Source organism: Phyllostomus hastatus, unplaced genomic scaffold (genome assembly GCF_019186645.2).
Source record: "Phyllostomus hastatus isolate PE091 unplaced genomic scaffold, TTU_PhHast_1.1 phas_scaffold_55, whole genome shotgun sequence".
In the NCBI taxonomy this organism is placed as follows: domain Eukaryota; kingdom Metazoa; phylum Chordata; class Mammalia; order Chiroptera; family Phyllostomidae; genus Phyllostomus; species Phyllostomus hastatus.
Window position 1 is genome coordinate 5753426 of NW_025334035.1, and position 20280 is coordinate 5773705.

At 46.1% G+C, this 20280-nt stretch overlaps 2 protein-coding genes across 2 annotated transcripts in view; one reads left to right on the forward strand and one right to left on the reverse strand.

Moving 5' to 3' along the window:
* Positions 1–3783: 3783 nt before the first annotated feature.
* On the reverse strand, positions 3784–16560 carry GSG1L2 (GSG1 like 2). The gene is made up of 5 exons (XM_045824001.1): positions 16263–16560; positions 8451–8498; positions 7229–7381; positions 5401–5512; positions 3784–4075 (listed from the first exon to the last, which is right to left on the reverse strand). Exons 1-5 carry the CDS (start codon positions 16558–16560, stop codon positions 3817–3819), a joined length of 870 nt encoding a protein of 289 aa, XP_045679957.1. The 3' UTR covers positions 3784–3816.
* A 2905-nt stretch (positions 16561–19465) lies between these two features.
* GLP2R (glucagon like peptide 2 receptor) overlaps positions 19466–20280 on the forward strand; it is a 68433-nt gene continuing 67618 nt past the window's right edge. Inside the window, exon 1 of the mRNA XM_045824412.1 lies at positions 19466–19636. Within this exon, the coding sequence (XP_045680368.1) occupies positions 19571–19636 (66 nt within the window). The 5' untranslated portion in view covers positions 19466–19570. The remainder of the gene's footprint in view (positions 19637–20280) is intronic.

Here is a 20280-nt window from a genome sequence, read left to right on the forward strand (position 1 = left end):
AAAAAAAAACCACGTTTTTCATGCCTCACATTGATGCAGCAGTTGAGCTGACAAGAGTGAATAATATTGTCGTCAGCCATCTAAGTGACGGCAATGTCCTAACCTTTAACCTTGGCTGTTTTCCAATCTTCCCCAACCTCCCTCCTGCCATACAACACTAAGTTATTTGTGTAGTTGGTCCCTTGAGGGCATGGATATGCTCTCAGTCATGCTTGCATCTCCATGGCATCCAAACGGGGCTTTATAGTCATGTATACACAGTTGAATGAATGAAAAATGTTTATGTGAACAGACATGACCAGTCTCATTGGATAGGCCTACTAACCTTATCTTGGTCTTCAGAGAAGTCTCTCCCAGCCCAGACTAACCAGGTGAGTCTCCCCAAGGGTTGGTCTGATGACAGAAATATAGCTAAGTTGTCAATTCTAAGAAAACAGTCAGCAAAACAGATTCTGAGCAGTGGAGTGAGTTTTAGGCTGAACTCACTAATTCTGGAAAAATAGTTGGCTCACTAGCATCAGACTGCTACTTTCTTGGTTCTTCCTCTGTGGACACCTTGTTCATTCTTGCCCAACCACTTGGAAGTCAGCTGCCACCCTTCTTTGCCACCCACCCTTGCCTCCTGAGCTCCCTCAGCCTGGTCAGGGAGAGTCTGAGCGCCAGAGACAGCTCCTCCTGAAGATGGGTTTGTTTGCAGAACAATCGACACTCCAGAAACCCCCCTGTGTGTTGGTGCACCAGGGAGACAGCAGACATGGACCGGTTCTATAGCACCTGACCCCAAAAAGGCATTTCACTAATACCAGAAAAAGAAGAAGTTTGACTTTTTACTCCTAAGAGGAGTGGAATGTTGTAGATACCTGGTCAAATTCACTGAATGACTAAGGATGGATGCCTTCCTGGCTAAAAACGGTTGGCGGATTTGTGCTCGTTTGATCCTGGTTTTTTCTTGGACAGGGTCACTGTGATTTTGGTATTATTCTCCCAACTCACTGGCAAGGGCTCAGACTCTGTCTTGTTTCCTTATATGCTCATGGGACCTCACACAGTGCTTTGCACATGGCAGATACTAGCAGTTAATCCTTCCTTGTGATAAATTGCAGGCATTATTCTAAGATCTCCACATATATCAACATACTTAGTCCTCACAACCCCTCAAGTAGATAGGATTGTTTACATAAAAGAAAACAGAGGTGTAGAGAGGCCAGGGACTTGCCCGAGGTCAAGATGAGGAGCTAGGAGTTATATTTAGGCAGCCTGGCCCCAGCATCCATGCTCTTCATCATAAGCCATATTACTTCCCACAAAATGCTTTAAAAAGTCTACTTGATAGCATATGTTTATACTCATTTGATAGATATATTATATATACACACATATACATACTTCTGGATATGCCCATATATGTGTGTGTGTGTGTGGGGGGTTCTATTTGCCAACCATTGTTCTATATGCTGGGGGGTGGGTACAGAGAAGAGACACAAGTTTTTCTCTTGCCATAGAGAAAAACTTGACAATTTGTAAGAGGGGAGCTGATATATAAATAAATTATCTTAGTATACCATAGAATTAAAACCCACCTGGGTCTGTGTTACAGCATAGACTGATGAAAACAGGGGGTGTTGGTTCTGTGTCTAGAACTGGGTGTGGTTACATGGCTACGCTCACTGTTTGAAAATTCATTAGACTATACTCTCAGGAATGTGTCTTTTTCTCTACATTTGCTTAACTTCAATAAAGTCCACATTTAAAAGCTTTAAAAGTGCCTTGGAGCTCAGAGGATGTAACACAGGATGGGTTTCGAGTTGAGGCCCTGCCTGGCCCTGGTGTGGAGCTGGCCGTGGACTCCTTTCTCCCCGCGCCACCTGCGCCATCCAAGGACGTCAGCTTCCCTCCCGTGGCGACAGAACGTTCACTTCCTCTTCGGGACCTTCAGCTGTGACCCCCGCAGATACGGTTTTATTTCTTAGAGAGAACTGAGTGAGGGCCCGTTTGGGGACATTTCCAGGGTGTGTCCTTCTCTCCAAGATCAGACTCTGACTGGATGTTGTGAGAGTGATGCGGGGCCTTCTGCACAGACACACAGGGGCGGTGAGTCGCAGAACGGAACATGCACCTGGCGAGGACAGAGGCCGGGGTTACAAACCCTTCTGCTCTAAATGCAGAGACGGTTGGGGTGGGGGGGACCCCAGCATGCCTCTTCTGTTTTGGGCTTATTCTGGAAAATTCAATTTTCTGTATCTTCCAATAAGCTTCATTCAACACAACACAGAATTCCATGGGACCTTCATCTGTTAGGCAGGTGCTCACCTGTAGCCGGGGCACGACTAATTCACTGGATTTTCCTCTTATTCAATGTCGGTATAAATGTTACAGTTCGGCATGAGCATATTGAGTGATTTTATTTAAAGGTTTTATTCAGTTTTTTTTTCCAGAAATGATGTGTTCACTAAACACATAAATAATTTTTTAAGTGAATCTGAGAATATTTAGTGTTACAGGATTTGGCAGTCCACTTCCCCCTTAACTCCAAATTATGTGTCTAACAACCTGTGTCCTCAATAAAATGTTAATTTAAAGTATAAGATAATTTATACAATATTGTAACTGAACACATTAGGGAACATGCAGTACTCCACTGGTTCACACAAGACTGGCACGATTAGCGTTGTTTATTTTTAGAAGCAAAAGTGACTGGCAAGTTAAACACAACAATTCAAACATTTGTTCCACTTGACTGAGATAAGATGTCATTCCATTCGACTGTTCTCATTTTGTTTTACCACTCAATTACCTTGCAAACTGATTTTACTATAGGTAGAGATTGGAAAATTTAGAAGAAAAAATATTTTTATTTGTTTTATTTATCTTTTATTTTAAAAATTCTCAACTGAGGATACATTTATTGATTTGGTAGAGAGAGAGGGAGAGAGAGAGAGAGAGAGAGATCAATGTGAGAGAGAAACATTGATTGGTTGCCTCCCATACATGCCCCAACGGGGGATCGAGTCTGCAGCCTAGGTATGGGCTCTGACTGGGAATCAAACTGGCAACCTTTTGGGGAATGGGATGCCACTCCAACCAACTGGGCCACCCAAGCAGGGCAAAAATATTTTTAAAAATAACACAAAGCTTATTTTTAAATTCATGTCTTTTCAATTACAATTACAAAGAAAGTATGGGATACTTACACATATGATCAATTTGTGTGTGTCAGTTAAGGAAAATAAATTCTTGACTCCTCTGTCAACCAAACTGTGTGGGCAACACGTTACAATCCTCTTTTTTTGTTGTTGTTTTGCTTATTTATTTTTAGAGAAGTGGGATAGGGAGGGAGAAAGAGAGGAAAAGAAACATTGATGTGAGAGAGAAACACCAACTGGTTGCCTCTCATACGTGCCCTGACCAAGGACCGAACCCACAACATAGGCATGTGCCTTGACTGGGAATTGAACTGGTGACCTTTCACTTAGTGGGAGTACATCCAACCAACTGAGCCACAATGGTCAGGGTGGCTTCTCTTCCTCTTAGTGTGCACATGCTTCCTCTCTTTGTTATACTCACTAAACTCACTGTCAGGAAAGCTTGAGATGTTCACTTAAACTGGAGGGTCAATGACTGACATGGTGTATAAGCATTCTCTCACTTAAAGATATTGGACTGAGAGGCTGAAGCCAAGGGGTTTAGTGAAGGATGAGATAGTGAGTTGGAGCTTTACCTGGATTCAGCCTTCTGAAGCCCACCCCAGAGGGGTTCACTGTAGACATTAGAGCCTGGCTTGTCTGCCTGTGCAGATCTGGCAGCCACCAGCACTGGCTAGCACATGGACACCCTAACTGGAGCACCTGGTGGCAGGTGCTCAGAGAAAGTCACAAGCGCTTGCCCCACAAGGCTGCGAGCAGCTTCTGTTTCCCAAACCACTTCCAGAGCCTCAGGTTCCAGGACATTGTGTTCAGAGTGCCGACTGCCTTTCTGCACCCTCTGCTCCTCTGTACATTCCAGGTGGGCTGCTGAGTATCTGCTCATGGCCATGACTGACACGGCCATGCAGAGGGCAAAAGAGGCCCAGGCGAGGCTGTCAATAAAAGGCACAGTTAGGAAAGGACCTGGGGCTAGGTTCCAGGGCTTCCTACCAGGGTTCAGTCTGGTGACAATCCAGCTCCTACCTCTGCCCAATTTAGACCCGGATTTTGGATCACCAGTGTCAGAGCCCAGCCAATGTTGTGTTGTAGGTTCGAGGCTCAGAGTGAATTCTGGTGGCACAGTGCTCAGGTGCACTGGGGGTTTGAGAGAATTCATCTCTCCTTAACTGTGCAGCCATAAGCTGCTGACTTCACCTCTCTTTATCAGTTTCTCAGTTGCAAAACTGGGACAATAGGAGTACGGTCCACAGGATGGTTGTGAGGAATTCAGTGAGTTAATGGTGGGAAGTACTCAGTATGGCACCTGCTGCATATGGTGCATTTTGTAACTGTTGTTGTTGCTCTAACTCAGGACACTGGCACAGGGCACTGCTCTTTCTACATCTCTGCCCTCTGGAAGCCTATTGCTTCTGATATGATGGTCTACACTTTTCATCTTTCATGGGCCCCAGTAGAGTGGTTGCTGAGAAAGAGTCTCTATAAACTGACATTTGTGTATGTTTTCATGGGCTTGAATTCTCAGATGAAATAGATGACTTCATACTCAAACACCTAAAACGAAAGCCTATGAGTAGGTAAGTTCTAACTCCTCTTCGGAGCTTCTCATTGTCCTTACATATGACACTGACAACCAAGCTTGTGGATAACAGTAACACAGGCATGTTCTCCAAACCCTGGCATAGTGTCATGGGGGTGTGAGCCTTGACTGTGTTATTTATTTTACAAAGAGGAAAGTAACACAAGAGGTTGTCATACAGGATGAAAATGTAAGTGTATGTACATATATTTATTTGTAAGATGAAGCTATGGTTTGGAGGTCCACATTGAAGAGAACCCTGTGGTCTCATACAACATGGCCAAGTCTTTGTGTTAGAGACACAAGTTCAATGTCATGCACTCATCTTTCCATTAGAAACAGCAACTGGGTCTCCTGCCATTAAAATATTTACTAGAGTTATAGCACAGGACTTTATTCCCTAAGCTGTGTTTAAGAATATAATGACAATGATCTCCTTTCTTGGGGATTTTAGTCTGTACCGAATATTTTAGAAACATGATTTCTTTAGATCTATGAAAACATTTGAGACAGGTATCCTCAATTCACAGATGAGGGGACTGGGCTACAGAGAGGTTAATAAACTAATGCAGTCCCAAGAGTAGCAGGCGGCAGGGCTCTGACCAAGGGCGGTGTCCCTACAAAATGCACGTGCATCCTTGCTGGTGCCTCAGAACTTGGGCACCCTGGACAACAACTCACCAGTATGACCAGCCATAGTTCCACGTCTGAGGCCTCCAGTCTTCCGGCCCAAGGCTCACGGTGATTTGAAAAATGGTTGTGTACATTACGTAGGCCACCATGCCCAGGAGCCCTGCACAGGACAGTGTAGTGAGCCAAAGTTGGGAGGACGGTTTCTCTGCCTGGCATGAGAGGGATGTAAGGAGCCCGCTAGCATCCTCCTTGACCCCTTCTGAGCAGCCTTCACATTTCATAGGTGTACTAATTTCTTACTGTCACTGGTCTACGCAGTGGTGTGTGTCCCTTTGCCCTGTCCTTTATCCCATGACCATCTCTTTCCAACTTGTCACACCCCTGAGTCCCCATGTTGCAGCCTCTCTTTCCCAGCACAGAGGAGGAGGGGTCCTTGAGCTGCCTTTGGCCTGAAGCAATGTTCTGCCTTGTTATATTTTTAGTGTAGATTCTTTGCTGATACTTAAGAACTAGGATACTTGACACAAAAATCTGAGTATGTTCTGACTACACTAGACTCACATGGCAATGATCAGTGGGGACTGAAGTCCATTGTCGATGTGAGATTCTTTCCTTTGTAAGTGACTTGGTCTATGTGCATGGAGACCCAGATGAGTTTTTTCTTTGATAGTTTGGCAGGATGTGTCTAGGACTTGGAGGCACTGTGCCAATTTTTCCAGGTATTTGGAGGGAACTTTCTCTATATACATTTTGGTCTTTTGTTCAAGAAAGTTTCCTTGAATTTTACTTTTAACTATTAGTCCTTTCACTGTTTTACCTTTCTTTTTCAGGGACTCTAATTACAAATATATTTTAACTTAATAAATGTAGGATGGGCAGTGGCCAACTGGGGTCCCAATAGAAATGGGTTTTAACTGGTGGTGACAATTATTTATATATTAATGGCAATATCTAAAGTTCTTATGATGTACCTGAACTTACTAATCCTTAAACATGGTACTGGACATCTCTTTCATGCAGCTGAAACTGCAGGAGACATCCAGAAGAAGGCCTACTCATGACCTTGAAGGACCTTAGGAGAATGCCAGGACCTGGCAGGGAGCCTCCAAGTCGATGGCCTGGCTGTTGCCTATGAAAATCCAGAAATTGGATTTTATCATCCTGTTCACTGATGATAAGACTTGGAAAAGATGTTTTACACTTACTAAGCCCAGAAGGGATCTCCCCACTGGACTGACTGATGCCTATTAACTTTACAGAATTTTGCTCTGCCATTACTCTGGGTTCTTTTCTTGGTAAAAAGCCCACCTAGGGACCAAATTAAGTTGCTCTAAAAGTTGCTTGGAGAACACAGAAGTAAGGCCCCCAAAAGGAGTTCTTTATTCCTATTTACACCAAACATGGATAGTAATTTTTACCAGGCTACCATTTATTGAGTACTTACTATATGCTAGGCACATTCTTATTTAGTCATCACCTTTTGAGATACCTAGCTGAGAAAAGTCAGGTGACTTGCCCAGGACCACACAGCCATTAAGTAGCACAGGGCCGAACCTGGGCAGGATTTCTCTCCAGACTCCTGCCTCACCACCACACTAAATTAGGCAATTTGTGTCTCAGAGCCTGTGCCCTCTTTTCCTGGGGCTGTGATGAAACACACTGATGAATTTATTCACTGTCTATGCTTTTTCCCTTTCTTTTCATCAGTCACCCAAAGCCTCATCACTCCCCCTCATGGGATTAATGAACTCAGTGGCTTTTGCAGTGGACCAGGTATCCTGCTGAACTTGCCACTGACAGGGAAGAGCTGGCCCGAAGCTTCTCAGCTCCCTCAGGGGCAGGCAGTGTGTCTGCCAGAGGGATGCTGGAGTGGTACCTGCAAGCACCATGAGGACAGCTACAGCAGCATCCACCTGGAACCAGTGGGACCCACAGCTGCTGTAACTCACTCTGGAGCCCAGAAGGATGGCACTTGTCAACATCAGGAGGGTATTCAGGACCTTGGCCCCAATGGACAGCCACAACACACCTGCAAAATGTAGGCAAGACAGAGATGCTGGGTACTTGGAATTCAGCAGAATTAGGATATTTGATCCTTAGAGTTAGTTCACTTCTAAAATGAAAAATAAACAAATGCCACAGGGTGAAAACCACAGATACCGGATGAATCTTGGGAATTTGACAGAGAAAGGGGCTCCTAGGGCTTGAAAGAAGAATTTGTAAAGAGTATCCTTTGCTGGGAAGAAGAAAAAATGAAAGAACTAAAGCAAAACTCTGACGTGAGTACATGAGAGAGATACCAGGGTCTCCATCCCTCAGTTTCCAAATTAATGTATTGTTTTGATTCCACCAGAATACATGATCTTTTTAAAGAAGAAACTAGACAAACTTACACAGGGGCAGAGGAGTCTGAGAGTTTTAAGAGCCCTGATTACAGATGCCAAAGCCTCATTTGTTTTTGTGTGAGCCAGTTATTTACTCAGATCTCCGGAGGGGATCTCACTTGCGGCTTCAAGGAACTGTGCTGGATGTGGAGGGGAGTAGGAAGAGAGGACAAAAAGGGAAACTAATGTTTGTCAAAGGCTGCCTGTAAGGCAAGTTAGGTACTGGGGACACAGCAATGAATGAAACAGAAGTGATCCATGCCTGTACTCCAGCTGGGTAAACAGATACTAAGAAAGCAAATATAAATTGAATATGTTATAGAGAAGAGAAAGTGCTACAGGCAGTGATCTGCCAGAGCTCATCTCTTCCCAGCTCTGTGTTCACCTCGCATCAACAGCTTGAAATTGGCCATGGTGGGAGTATTACACCATGGAAAGTGGCAAACACTACCAGTCTAGACTTCCCCTTCACCCCCACCTGGCAAAGTTGGTTCTTTAACATTTAACAAAGTTGGTATTTCATGTTCCACTACAGGGCAAATGAAGACAGAGCCAGGGGTTCCAGCTTTTGGACTCAATTTAATGGAAACAAAACAAAACAAAACACCCAAAACTATCAATAACTCTTTTATCTTTCCCCTATCCCAATAAAAAATAATAAAAATTATCCAAATTGTGCAGAGCTGGTAGACAGAACGTAAATAAGGTAGTTACCTTGTTCTTCAGTGGGTATTATACTCTGGAAACTCCTGCACCTTTCACCTGGAAGACAAGGAAAGTATATTCATAAGTAGGGTAAACTTTGACAATTAGGGACAAACTGTGTTCCTAGCTCCTTGAGTGTATCCCAGGTCATTTTGAACAAGGACTGGGGAGTGTGGCAGTCTGGTTATTGTTCACAGACATGCAGTGCCCCTTCATGTGGGAACATGATATAGCCTTGCCCTAGTGAAGCCAGGGTTGGCCACATGACTTTCTTTGGTCAATGAATCGGGAGCAGAAGTGAGGTGGATTATTTCTGGTCAGAAGCTTGCAAAGCCAGTGTGTTGTCCACATGGTTTTTCATTCCCTTGCCTCTGTGATCACAGAAGCATATGTCCAGGTAGACTCTCCATAAGCCTGGGTCCATGAATGGCTACAATGAGGAGTCATTCCTTGTCAACCTGAAAAGTACGTATAGAATGAGCTACAAATGAATTTGTTGGTTTCAGTCACTGGTATTTGGGGGTTGTTGGTTATTGCAGCAGAACTTAGCCCATGTGGACTGATTCTGCCAGCCTTTGACCAGTCGTACTCAGCTTCCCAAACAGCATTCGTTATGATACAAGTCTCAAATAATTTGTTCCTGGTTAGAGGGAAAGGAACAAAGTTAGTAATGATTTTTTAAAAATGAATTTGAACAGATTCAGAATTATCTTTGTTACTCAGTGACCCAGTTACTTGCATTCCATCATGCTTTCTGGAGTATGAAAGGAAAGGGAGTATTTACTGTGCATGCACCAAGTACTGGGCGGAGGCCACCACCAGACTTGTTTTGTGCACCAAGGAGGTGTGCTTTGCCTTCATCATTGTCAGGCTGCACATGCTGGCTGGCAAAGCTTGCGCCACTACCTTAGATCTGCAGTGCCTTTGAAAGAGTGCAATCCATGAATGTCCACTTGGTGTATGGATGTAACCAAATTCTGGTTTGAGGGTGAGTGACAGAGGGAAAATTGAGACTACAGCAACTCACCCTGTGGAGCCCTGTCCCAGGTAGGAGCCCTGTTTTTTCTCCATGCATATGTCAGCCTCACACCAAATCACAGGCTATAGAGTGGGAAGAGTGTGGGAAATCACCTGTTTTTTCCCTGCCTGGTTTAGAGAAGCGCATCCAGAGACCTCAGAGGCAAAATGGCTGGTACAAGACCAACAGGCAGAGGCTGTCTCAGCATTGGAACTTGGGTCTGCAGGAGCGCAGCCCAATGCTGCCCACATCACAGATGGAACACAATCCAGTGGACAGGAGGGACGGTGCCAGGGAGGCAAAGAGGCCTGAGACACTGGGAGCTGCTCCAAGGCTGGGCTGGTAGCAGCTAAAATGAGTCAAGATGCCAAAGCCAAGGGACATAGATCATCAACTCTTCAAAGAAATGGCTTTGCTGTCTCCAGAATTGGTTCAGTAGTCCCCACATGAACCTCACCTTGCCTTGATTGCCTTACTAAGATAATAGACAGGAAAGATTCTCTCACAGTTAATATGCACTTAAACCTTTTTGGAATAGAATGAGTTCTATTGGGCAAGTACAAGCATACCTTGTTCTATTGTGCTTTGTTTTATTGAGCTCTACAGATATTGTGATTTTTACAGATTGAAGGTAAGACCCTCTACCAGCAAAATGATGACAGCTTGCTGAAGGCTTAGATCATTAGCATTATTTAGCAAAAAGTATTTTTAACTAGTATATACATTATTTTTCAAGACAATGCTATTGTACATTTAATAGATGACAGTATAGCATAAACATAAATTTTATATGCACTGGGAGACCAAAAAATTCATGTGACTCACTTTATTTTGATATCCACTTTACTGAGGTAGTCTGGGTCCAAACCAGCAATATATCCTAAAAGTTGTGAACCTTAAGACTTGCCAGTTCCTCTTCCTAAAACTGGGCCCCACTCCTTCAAGTTCCTGCACTGCCCCTCTGCTGGGCGGTAGGAAGAAGAGGAACAATGCCTGGGTTTGCAGTGCAGCCATTTGGCTGGGCTGCTCTGCTGGGATGTTTTCTGACTTGCATGTGCAGCAGGAATTCCTTTGTCGCATAACTGTCCCAACAAATGGCCTGAAGGAGGGTGTGTGCACGCTTGGGGCTGAGACCATGGTCAGTGCTAATCTTCAGCTGCAGGGCCTCACAGCTTTTCATTTCAGTTTACTTTGGATTGACGTGATCAGATGTGTGTCCTGGTTGATTCTCTGATTTTGGCAGCAGTGAGTGTACTATGATCCTAATAGCAAAAATTTGTCCTAGTCCCTCAGTTCTACTAGGGAGGTCCCCACAGCATTGGGGAAATCCCAGCACTCAGCTCTGCTCTCTCTGTCTCATGGGGCCAAGGCAGCCCTTTCCCCATGGCACCTCATCAGATCCTCCTCACAGCCCACGAGTCAAGACTGCAGTGAGAGCAACAGATGGACACGGGATGGAACGCGGCATCTACATCCAAAAGGCCTGGCTCTTGTGCCTGATTCTGCCACAGTCAGTAATTTCAGGAAGTTTCTTGACCTCTCTAAGCCTCGCTTTCTTCATCTGCAAAATGGGTACAATAAAAGTCCTCCAATACAAAAGTACAGGGTCCATCACAGATAACACCTGCCTTTTTATTACAAAATCTTTCATTACATAAAGTATGTAACGCTGTATCAAAATTGTAAGCATGTAATTCTGTAACATAACATCACATTCAAGCATACCATATGGCATTTAGGTGAAATGTTCAAATTAAAACTATAAATTATTACACCCAAATTATTACTCTACCAACCACACTCAAGCAGGTGTTACTTCCACCAGACCCTGTAGTTTGTGAACTGCCTTACACTTGTTTTTGTGTCTAATTATTGATCAAGACAAATATAAACATCCATGTATTGCAATTTGATGGCCAGGTTCAAGCAGGTTGGTAGAACCAGGAACTGAAACTGGGTTTTCCCACCTGAGACCCAGAGAGCACAGACAACTAAGGGTCTGTCTGGTCTTCAGAAGAGGCTGCCTTTTCTCATAGGACTAACGCAGAGGCCAGGTACAGAGCCAGGCACAGGGCAAAGAAAACGTGGTGGTTAGCCAAGGAGATAAAGAGAATTTACAATAGCTTAAAAGGGTGAGTTTAGCCTGGATGGAAACAGTCAGACCATAGTGACCCCTTGATTCCTATCAATCCCCAGAAGTGGTGTTCCTTTTGAATAAAGCCAGCAGGATTAAAAAGCAAAATCTTTATAAATCCCATGAAGCCAGAGTGGCGGGTGCTGCGTAGCCTGACAGTACTTGGCTGGTCAGGCTGTGCCGCCTGGCAGCCAGCCCAGCAGAAGGTGCCCAAGTCCCTGGAGATTGCCTCTGTCCCGCCTTATTTGCTTGTAACCCCACCCTTTATGGGGTGTCCAGGCCGCTCTGCCCTTAAACTTTCTGAGTTTAGCAGAGCAGCATAGAATCGGAAATCAATACATTTCACTAATTCATTAGCCTAGGGAAAAGGACATTTTGCCCAACTAGGCCTTTTCATTCCGAGTGTTCATTTCAGAGGGCGGACTCAGAGGTGCTGTCTCCCTCAGAGGCATGCCAGGCATTTGGAAAGAAGTGCAGCGCTCTCCCAGGTGACCGTGCAGAGGCTGTCCTGAAAAAGCACTTCAGGTGCAGAGTCCCTAGGTAGGTCCTCCTTTAGGGGTCAGAGATGGAGTAATTCAGAGGGAAAATACCCAGGAAGCCCCCAGGCACACCCTTCTCAGGGCAGAGTCCTTCCCGCCAGGGCTCCCTGGCGCCCCTCACACCTTCTGACTCTCTCTTTAAAGCTCTGCTTGGTGCCTTCCCACGCCCCTCTGCATCGCCCAGGCACTTGGGATAAATTAGACAAAATAGCAGATGTTTGTGTGGAGTAGCCTCCCAGTGGAGCCCCGCAGCACTCGGAGGCACACAGGCTTTCTGTGCAAAGTTTCCCAGACCCCGGGAGAGTTCTCATGGAACTTTGGGTACCTGCCTTCCCCAGCCAGTGGAGGCCCTGAGAAGGCTGAGCCTAGCAAGGTACAGCGGGGGAGGAGATTTCAAGGTCATTGGCATTCCTTGCCAGCTTGTTCCATTCCCTTTCGTTACTACCTTCTGTAAGCATTTATGTGCAACCTCTGATGAATACCTTGTGTTTTATACTCTTATGTGTTTGCTGTTATTTTAGTCAGCATTGGTAAAAATGTAATTCTAAATATTTTGCTTCAGGGGTATCTCATAACACATGGTGATAATATTCTCCTGGGGGGAGAGGTGTCCTGTCCTCCTTTCCTCCTTCTTACTAAAATGATGACACTCTTGAGAGACCCTGGTTTACCTGATGGCATTATATTAGGAACCATATGAAAATGTGAGTGGAGGCTTTTCAGACTGATGGACACAAACTGGTTTGTTGATAATTATAAGACAATGAACTGCCCTTCAGTTAAGTTTTGGTGATGGTGGGGTACCAGACAAAGTCTAGCTAAGAGTTAAGAAATTCGAGGTGCATGTGTAGCTCATTGGTGTCTGGCTGTATACTCTTCAGCAGGGCATTTCTAAGTCTAGTTTCACCACCAGAAAAATGAGTCTGTTGTTCTAGATCACTTTTCCAAAGAGTGTCCCACTCAGGGGAGACTGAACACTAGTCTCTAAAAAACATTAATCCTTATTTCATACAGATTTTTTTTGTAGGAAATACTGAGAAATGTGTCAGTAAACAGGTTTTTTTTGTTGTGGGACTTCTCAGGCATTTAATGTACTCTTGAACACTGTGAATTTCCAAGAAGAAAATGTAATAGGTGACATTTTCCAAATTTGTTTGACTATTGAAATTCTCTTTATTTAATTTTACAAAGAATATCTCAACCAGCATCTCTGTGGAGTAATCTTTGAGTAAACCCAGCAAAGCACTTATTAAAGTCTTTTTCTGGTTTGATCTCAAGGATATAAGATGCACATAAATCAGAAAGGGGTAAGTACGTTCTTTGATTCTACTTGGCCTTGTCCGTGCATCACTGAGAACATCGGCCCTCCTTGGGCTGCAGCACGCACTCCTGACTGACAGTGGATGAAAATGCATGTGTGGTGTGATCCACGAGAAGGTGGTGTGTGTGGTCAGCACTCTATGGCTGGACAGAAGCACCAAGAGGACTCCCGTCTCTAGTGGAAGAAGCCTGAAAGATCTTTACACAGACACTCACTGTGCTTTCTGCTCAGGGACAATTGATCGTCAATCTGCATAGTGTTTGTGTAAGAATCTTAGGCACGTGCCACAGGTAGCTAGATAGTTTGCAGCTGAGTCTGGTCCTCCCTGAATCTCTGAGTTTTGCTGTTGCTGAAGAGATGAGGTTTCCAGCTCCACCCTTTCCTCAAGCCCAGCCCAGGAAAAGTCCCCTCTCCCAGTCAGCCCCCTTGTCACTGGGGAAACAGTTCTCATCCACCTCATTTCCTAACTCTTGTTCACCGGTTCAGGTTGTACTATGGTCTTGTCTCTCTGACATGACAAATAGTAATGCTTCTAATTTTCTCCCGCTAGGCTTTTTCATCCTAGGGGATGTTGTTCCATTCAGTTCCTTGTCCTAGAGTGACCATGACCTTATGCTGTAGGGGAGGAGAAGCTGCCTGAGGTGACAGTGAAGAGCCATGTGAGTTAAGTTCTGTGATGAACCTTCTGCTGCCCTGCATTGTGTTCCAACACCAACGCCTGTGCTGTCCTGCTTCAGACATTTGCTTACTCGGCTGTCTGCCTGGGACATCTGCATGCCCAACCTCCTCCTACTAAAATCGCCATTCTGCTTTGAGGCCTGCGCAGTGGCCGCCTCCCTCCCAAAAGCTTCCCCATGCCCAGAGCTGTAAGCAACCTCTTCCTCCGTTCTACTCCCATAGCATGTGTGTGTCTTCATTGCAACCATGACCATATTTTCCCTTGTTTTAGTTTTACCTCAGTTCTCACCACTGTGGTCCACTCACCTTTCCTCATTTGTCTAGTCCTGTGGGTTCTGTGGAGATGGCTTTTAGTGAATTTGTTCCACACTACAGCGAGTTCCCCCTTTCCACAGGGTTTGCTGTGCCTGGGGAATGGGGGAGCTCAGCAGAAATAAAGAGAACACCAGAAAGAAAAGAGAGCTGAGGGGAATAACAACAATGCTATGAGGATGGGAAAAGAAAAGGCAATTAGAAATTCTGGGGAATTCAAATAAGCTGTATAAGAAATTTAATGTAATGGTAGTACCTCCTTGACTTTGTCATGAGCAATATTTATATAGTCTAAATAAACAGCTGACTTATTGGTTGAAATGAAGCATCGATATGACTACATTAGGAGGGTGGCCGAGCAGACATGGGATGTGGTGGCGTCAGAGGTTTATCTGTTACAACAGGAAGTCAGGAGAGAATGCCTAATACGAAGACAGCAATGTCTTTGTAAACACAGAGACAACTCCCAGAAGAAAGGACTAGGCCAAATGTGGTTTCGCCTGAGGGTCGGGACTAGGTTATGGAGCAGGAAGGAGCAGGGGACTCTTCGTTTTTATTATAAGCTTTCAAAATGATTTGATTATCTATCTATGTGCAGATGGTACCTTGGCTAAATTCTTTTTAAAGGAATGCAGACTTTTAAACCCCATCTAAGATCTGGTGAGTCGGAATCCCAGGGCCAGTCACCCAAAGTTGGACAGACTTGTGGGCGTCTGTGGTGTGCACCTACAGTCGCCCACGAGTCTGATAACCACGACCTCACATGTAGCTATGGAAACAGAAGTGGGCTGTCCTCAGGTGGGCACTTGGAAAGGGAGTGGAAGTTCCCAAACAATTTGCCTGCATGTATTTTCCAAACCAAGCATCTGAGACTGCCTTGGAGACACTGCAGAATGCAGGGTCTGAGCCTCTTGTGTCTGTCATGAGGGTGGACAGACATGGGGCAGGGATGGGGCAGGGATAGCATCTCAGAGAGCCCTCTCTTGTTGCCTTTTCCTTAGATCTCAGGGATAAACAGGCACTGCTATAGGTATGAGAAAAGAAGAGGCGGCCTGAGGCAAGAGAGCAGTGGGATGGGAGGTCTGCTCCGTTCCACCTGGAGGGGGCCTTTGCCCCAGGGAGGGACGAGCATCCTGTCCCGCAGCCAGGCCTTGGGTGTGGGCCCTGCTGCCCACACAGAGGAGCCCACTCCCCACCCCCAGCTCTTTATGAGGTAAAGACACTCTTTGCTCAATGTATGTGCTCCAAATACTCATCCTTCCCTTCCATCTTCTCTCTCCTCTTCCTTCACTATTTCCCTCACCGCTAATCTGTCAGACTCACAGAACTTCAAAAGATGTTGATGAATTGGGGCTGAAAAATGTGGTGGGGAAGGGGAGGGGCTTGTCAGTTATGTGGGATAAAACTCTCTGAGCCTCAGTTTCCTCATTTCTGAGCTGAGAAAATAATTTTTACTTTGCTGGGTTTTTTCAGAGAGAGACACAGATAAAGGCCTAACTTGTTAAGGGTTTTGCTTCTGGTAGGTGATCTGAAGAAGGGTTCCTTTCCCATGGATGGTGTTAAAGGTCTGTGTTCGAAGAGAACCTTCTGTTCCCGGACCCCTTGAAAGTGCAGGGATGCAGTTTAATAAATATTGATACTGTGTGAATCTGGTCATTTAATCTTTATACTGCTACTGTTCCTATTTTATAGATGAGAAAACAGAGGTTTGGAGGGGTGCGGGGACTCGCGCGAGGATATAGCTTGTCAGCCTGCTCCAGAGCTCCTGCTCTTGGACGCTGCCGACCACCTGCCACCCCAACCTGTGGGCCGTGCTCACCTGCGCCGCCGGGGCTCTCCTCGCAAGACTGCCAGAGCCCCACGTGGAACCTGCGTCGGATGAACTTGTCGTCCCCCATCTCCCAAATGTACTGGACGGCCTGGCTCTCGTTGTCCATTCTGCCATTGCCACTGAAATGAATGCAGTGCGGCCTTCCCGTGTGGTCCTGGCACAGTGTCTTGGCCACCCTCCGGGTCCCCTCATACCAGTGGCTGCTTCCCAGGGCTGTGAGGGAGAAGGCGAGGGCGAGGCAGATGGGGAGGAGGGCCAGTGCCTGCTGCCGCTGGGCCCTGTCCATGGCTAAATGAGGTGTGTGGCATCGGATGAGCAGTGGGCCCCTCCTCTGCCTCCTCGCCTTGGCTCCCACCCTCCTCAGCCCTGCCATCTGGCCTTCTCACAGTCTTCCGTGACATTCCTGGGGCATGGGTGCGCTGCAGCCTGCGGCAGTGGTGGCAGTGCCTGTTGCCTGAGAGGCCCTAGAGGGAGCACAGAGCCGGGTGGGCTCTCATCTTGGTCCTCCCCAGGATGGTGATGTTTGTGAGAGCGCTGGTTTTCAGTTCTGTTTTTTTTTTTTTCCAATTGTAGTGAAATGTCCTAGTGTAAAGTTTACCATCTTAGTCATTTTAAGTGCACAGTTAGGTGCATTCACATTGTGCAATCAATCTCCAGAACGCTTTTCATCTCTCGAGACTGAACTGCTGCACCCCGGCAACACTCTCCATTCCTCCCCCCAGGCCCTGGCGCCCTCCACCCCACTACCTGTCTCCATGAGTCTGATCCGTGAGTTTGATCACTCTGGGCGTAAGCGGAATTGGCCTTTTTATAAGTGGCTTATTTCACTTAGCTTGATGTCCTCAAGGTACATCCACATTTACTCAGGTCAGAATTTCCTTCTTTTTAAAGGTAGAATTATATCCCATTGAGTGGAGATAGCTTATTCTGTTCATCCAAACATTTGGTTTGTTTCCACCTTCTGGCTGTTGTGGAGGGTGTTGGGTTTTGATGGAAGGCCAGGGGCAGTTTGAGTAGGTTTCTGGGTGTAGCCTCCGACCCTCACCTTTGGCATTGAGCAGGGTCCTCAGCCTTGGATCTGGGGAATCTCAAGACCTGCATAGCCTGTTCTCTGCCCAGCCCCACAGTAAGGGACTTCTGTCCGAGGGGCCTGAGAGGCTCGGGGTACAGGTGGCCTGCTTCAGGCCTACATGCTGTGCAGAACAGGGCAGGCTGCTGGCCCCCCACATGGGTTCAGCATTCAGCACTATCCCAGAGCCTCAAAAACTGGCAGGCAGAGTCCCTGGTCCATCACTCAAGCCCTTGCAAAGGGGGCTCTCCAGGACTGGTGCCATGAGGGAGACGTACATTGCTTCTTGGACAGAGGACATTCGTGAAACCATGAGGGCAGGTGAGTAGCAGAAGATTCCACATGGCATCTGAAACATACAGGTTCTTGATTACATGGGAGACACCTCCTGCAGACCCCAGGTAGAGGTGAGAATCTACAAGCCTAGGCAGCTAGGAGGAAAGGGCAGTGGCATTTGGGTTAAGCCTGGGGAAGGCTGAGGAGCTGCACCATCAGCCACTTAGGAGCTGTGTGCATTTGGTGTACCATGTTTTGTCACTCAGTGTCCTCCATCTGACCGTCAGAAAAAAGGATGTTTTTGAGGAAAAGAGATTAGATTGAATATTCTCACCAGGCAGGCATCTGAAGACAGCCTTGACTGTGCAGGCACAGAACAACTTTATAGCTACACTGAAAAGGATCGGGCCCAGCCCCAGGCACTTTCATCCCTCTATGTCATGTCACCCTGCTCTCTGTTGTCCCAAAGAGGTGACCACATTGATTCCAGAGGTCACATCATTAGAAGAGTCTCCTGTGGAGGTCTTTATTCATTATGAGCATTCATGGATGAGGTTTAAAATCTTGCCAAGTGGAGTTCTTAAGACTTCCAGGGGTTTCTATTAAGTGTTTGATGCTCCCCTGTTTTTCTCCAGCTGTTCAGAATTCATTCAGATAAGTTAACCAAGATGCGCTCCTATGGTTCACCTTGAATGGTACATGTTCTTTTTATCTCTTGCTGACCTGCATTTCATCCAGTCTGGATACATTCCCCTGGCTCTCCAGTTTGGGAGGCTGGGAAGACTTGGAAGTGGGTTCAGGGAGCTAGACAAAGAGGTGGGGTGAGAAGGGACAAGCAGAGCCTTTCGGAGGTGCAGTGATAAGACTACCAGAGAAATGGAACTTGCCTTGAGGGTTAGGATAAGATAAGGCAACTGACCAAACAGCTGTGGTTAGTATCCTGGCTCTGCCACTTACTTGCTGTGTGGCCTTGGACTAGCAAACCAACCTCTCTGAACCTAAGTTTCTCAGCTGTCAAGTGGAAAAATATCACCCTCACAGGGGTATTGCGAGGAGGAATGAAACAGGATGTTGGGTGCAAAGCTTTCGTAAATGTGAATTGTGAAGAGGAAGTACAAATATGGTAGTTAGTAAGTGGTGGATTGTGTACTCCATAAAAGGCTCTGCCAGGTGGGCTGAATGACAAGTTCAGAACAAGTGGGCAATGAAGAGGAGTGCATGTTTGGCTTTTCAGTGTGTTGTTTTGCTATTATGTAGACAGAACTCAAGTCTCCGATTGGGGTTTTGCTTCAGACTGTGGGTCAGGAGCTGCTCTCTCTGGGGCTGGGCAGCTGTTTCTTGTGAAGACTTGGCACATCCAGGGCCCAGAGAAGCCTGGACAATCTTGGTGGCTGGGCTTAGGCTGGCCTGGACAATCTTCATGCCTTAAGAAGAAATGTCTCCCTTAAGGTGACACCCACCTCAGAACTGGCTCGAGAGGCCCATCCTCCCCTGCTGGCTGTTCATCCAAGGCTTGAACCCAAGACTGTTGCATCCCAGTCTTGTGGATTGACCCAGGCCTCAGGGGTGGAACCTACTCACCACCTTGCTTTTTCTCCTCAGCCTCTGCTGAGGATGTCCCAGAAAACACAGCTGACTCGGGGAAGGTCTGGGAAAAACCTCCCCGGCTTTGCAGGGGCTGGGTGGGGGCTGAGCCACTGCTAATGAGAAACTTTGGAGATTCAGTAGATTGGTCTAGACGCTCTTGACGTGGTGTGGAGAGGGTTTGTGCAAACATTTCCTCTCTGCACAAAGAGGAATGCAAGAGGAGACCGCCTATGGTACATCCTGGACTGTGAGACAAATGTGCCCGCACTTGTGAAAGTGCAGCAAGGAAGACGAGGCCGGTGCAGAGCAGGGCAGGGCCTGGGGTCCTTGCAGCCCAGGGGCTGGTCCTCTCCCCTCCCCCGGGATGTGCTCTCTGCAGCCCCCTGCTCGGCCCTTTCTTGCTCTGCTGCTTCTGGTTTCCATCAAACAAGTAAGAGCAGTTTTTATTATTACTATTATTGTTATTATTATCAGTTGTACATATTTTCTGATTATAGAGGAAATTTAGGCCTCTTGTAGGCAATTTGGAAAATATAAAGGTGTATTAAGACAATGATTAACCATTATCGTGGCATTCGGATGTAATTACTGTTAATATTTTGGCATCTTTTCCTCAAATCCTTTTTCTATGCAGTTTTTTTCTTTTTACACAGCTGAAATAATGATGCACAAAACATTTTGTATCTTGGTTTTCCCTTTACATTATATTATGAGTATTTTCCCCTGTCAGTGCAAACCTTGGAAGTGTTGCTGCATGCGGCCTCCTGTCCACTTTTATCATGGTCTCAAGTGTGAGGATTTAGGTTGAATGGTTGGTTGTTTTCTTTTGCTTTCCTTTCTCCTCTCTTTCCTTCCTCCTTCCCTCCCTCCCTCCCTCTCTCCCTCCCTCCCTTCCTTCTTTCTTCTTTTTCTTTCTTCCTATTAAACAATATAGGATGCTCATTGTTTTAAGAAGTAAACGTGTAAAATCCAAAGAAGTGTAAATACAGACTAGAGCTCACTGTGATGCCACCACCCAGAGTTGATGATCCTCACTCACATTTCGGGGCTCATACTGTCAGACATTTTTCTACC

Excerpts from the sequence above, each read along its gene's own strand:
- GSG1L2 (XM_045824001.1), bottom strand. The coding sequence starts at position 16,560 with ATGGACAGGGCCCAGCGGCAGCAGGCACTGGCCCTCCTCCCCATCTGC. Across the intron at positions 5,513-7,228 it reads TGTCCTCATGGTGCTTGCAG|GGCTCCTGGGCATGGTGGCC; the intron begins GTACCACTCCAG and ends TGTCCTGTGCAG. Across the intron at positions 4,076-5,400 it reads AACTATGGCTGGTCATACTG|CCTCGCCTGGGCCTCTTTTG; the intron begins GTGAGTTGTTGT and ends TTTTATTGACAG.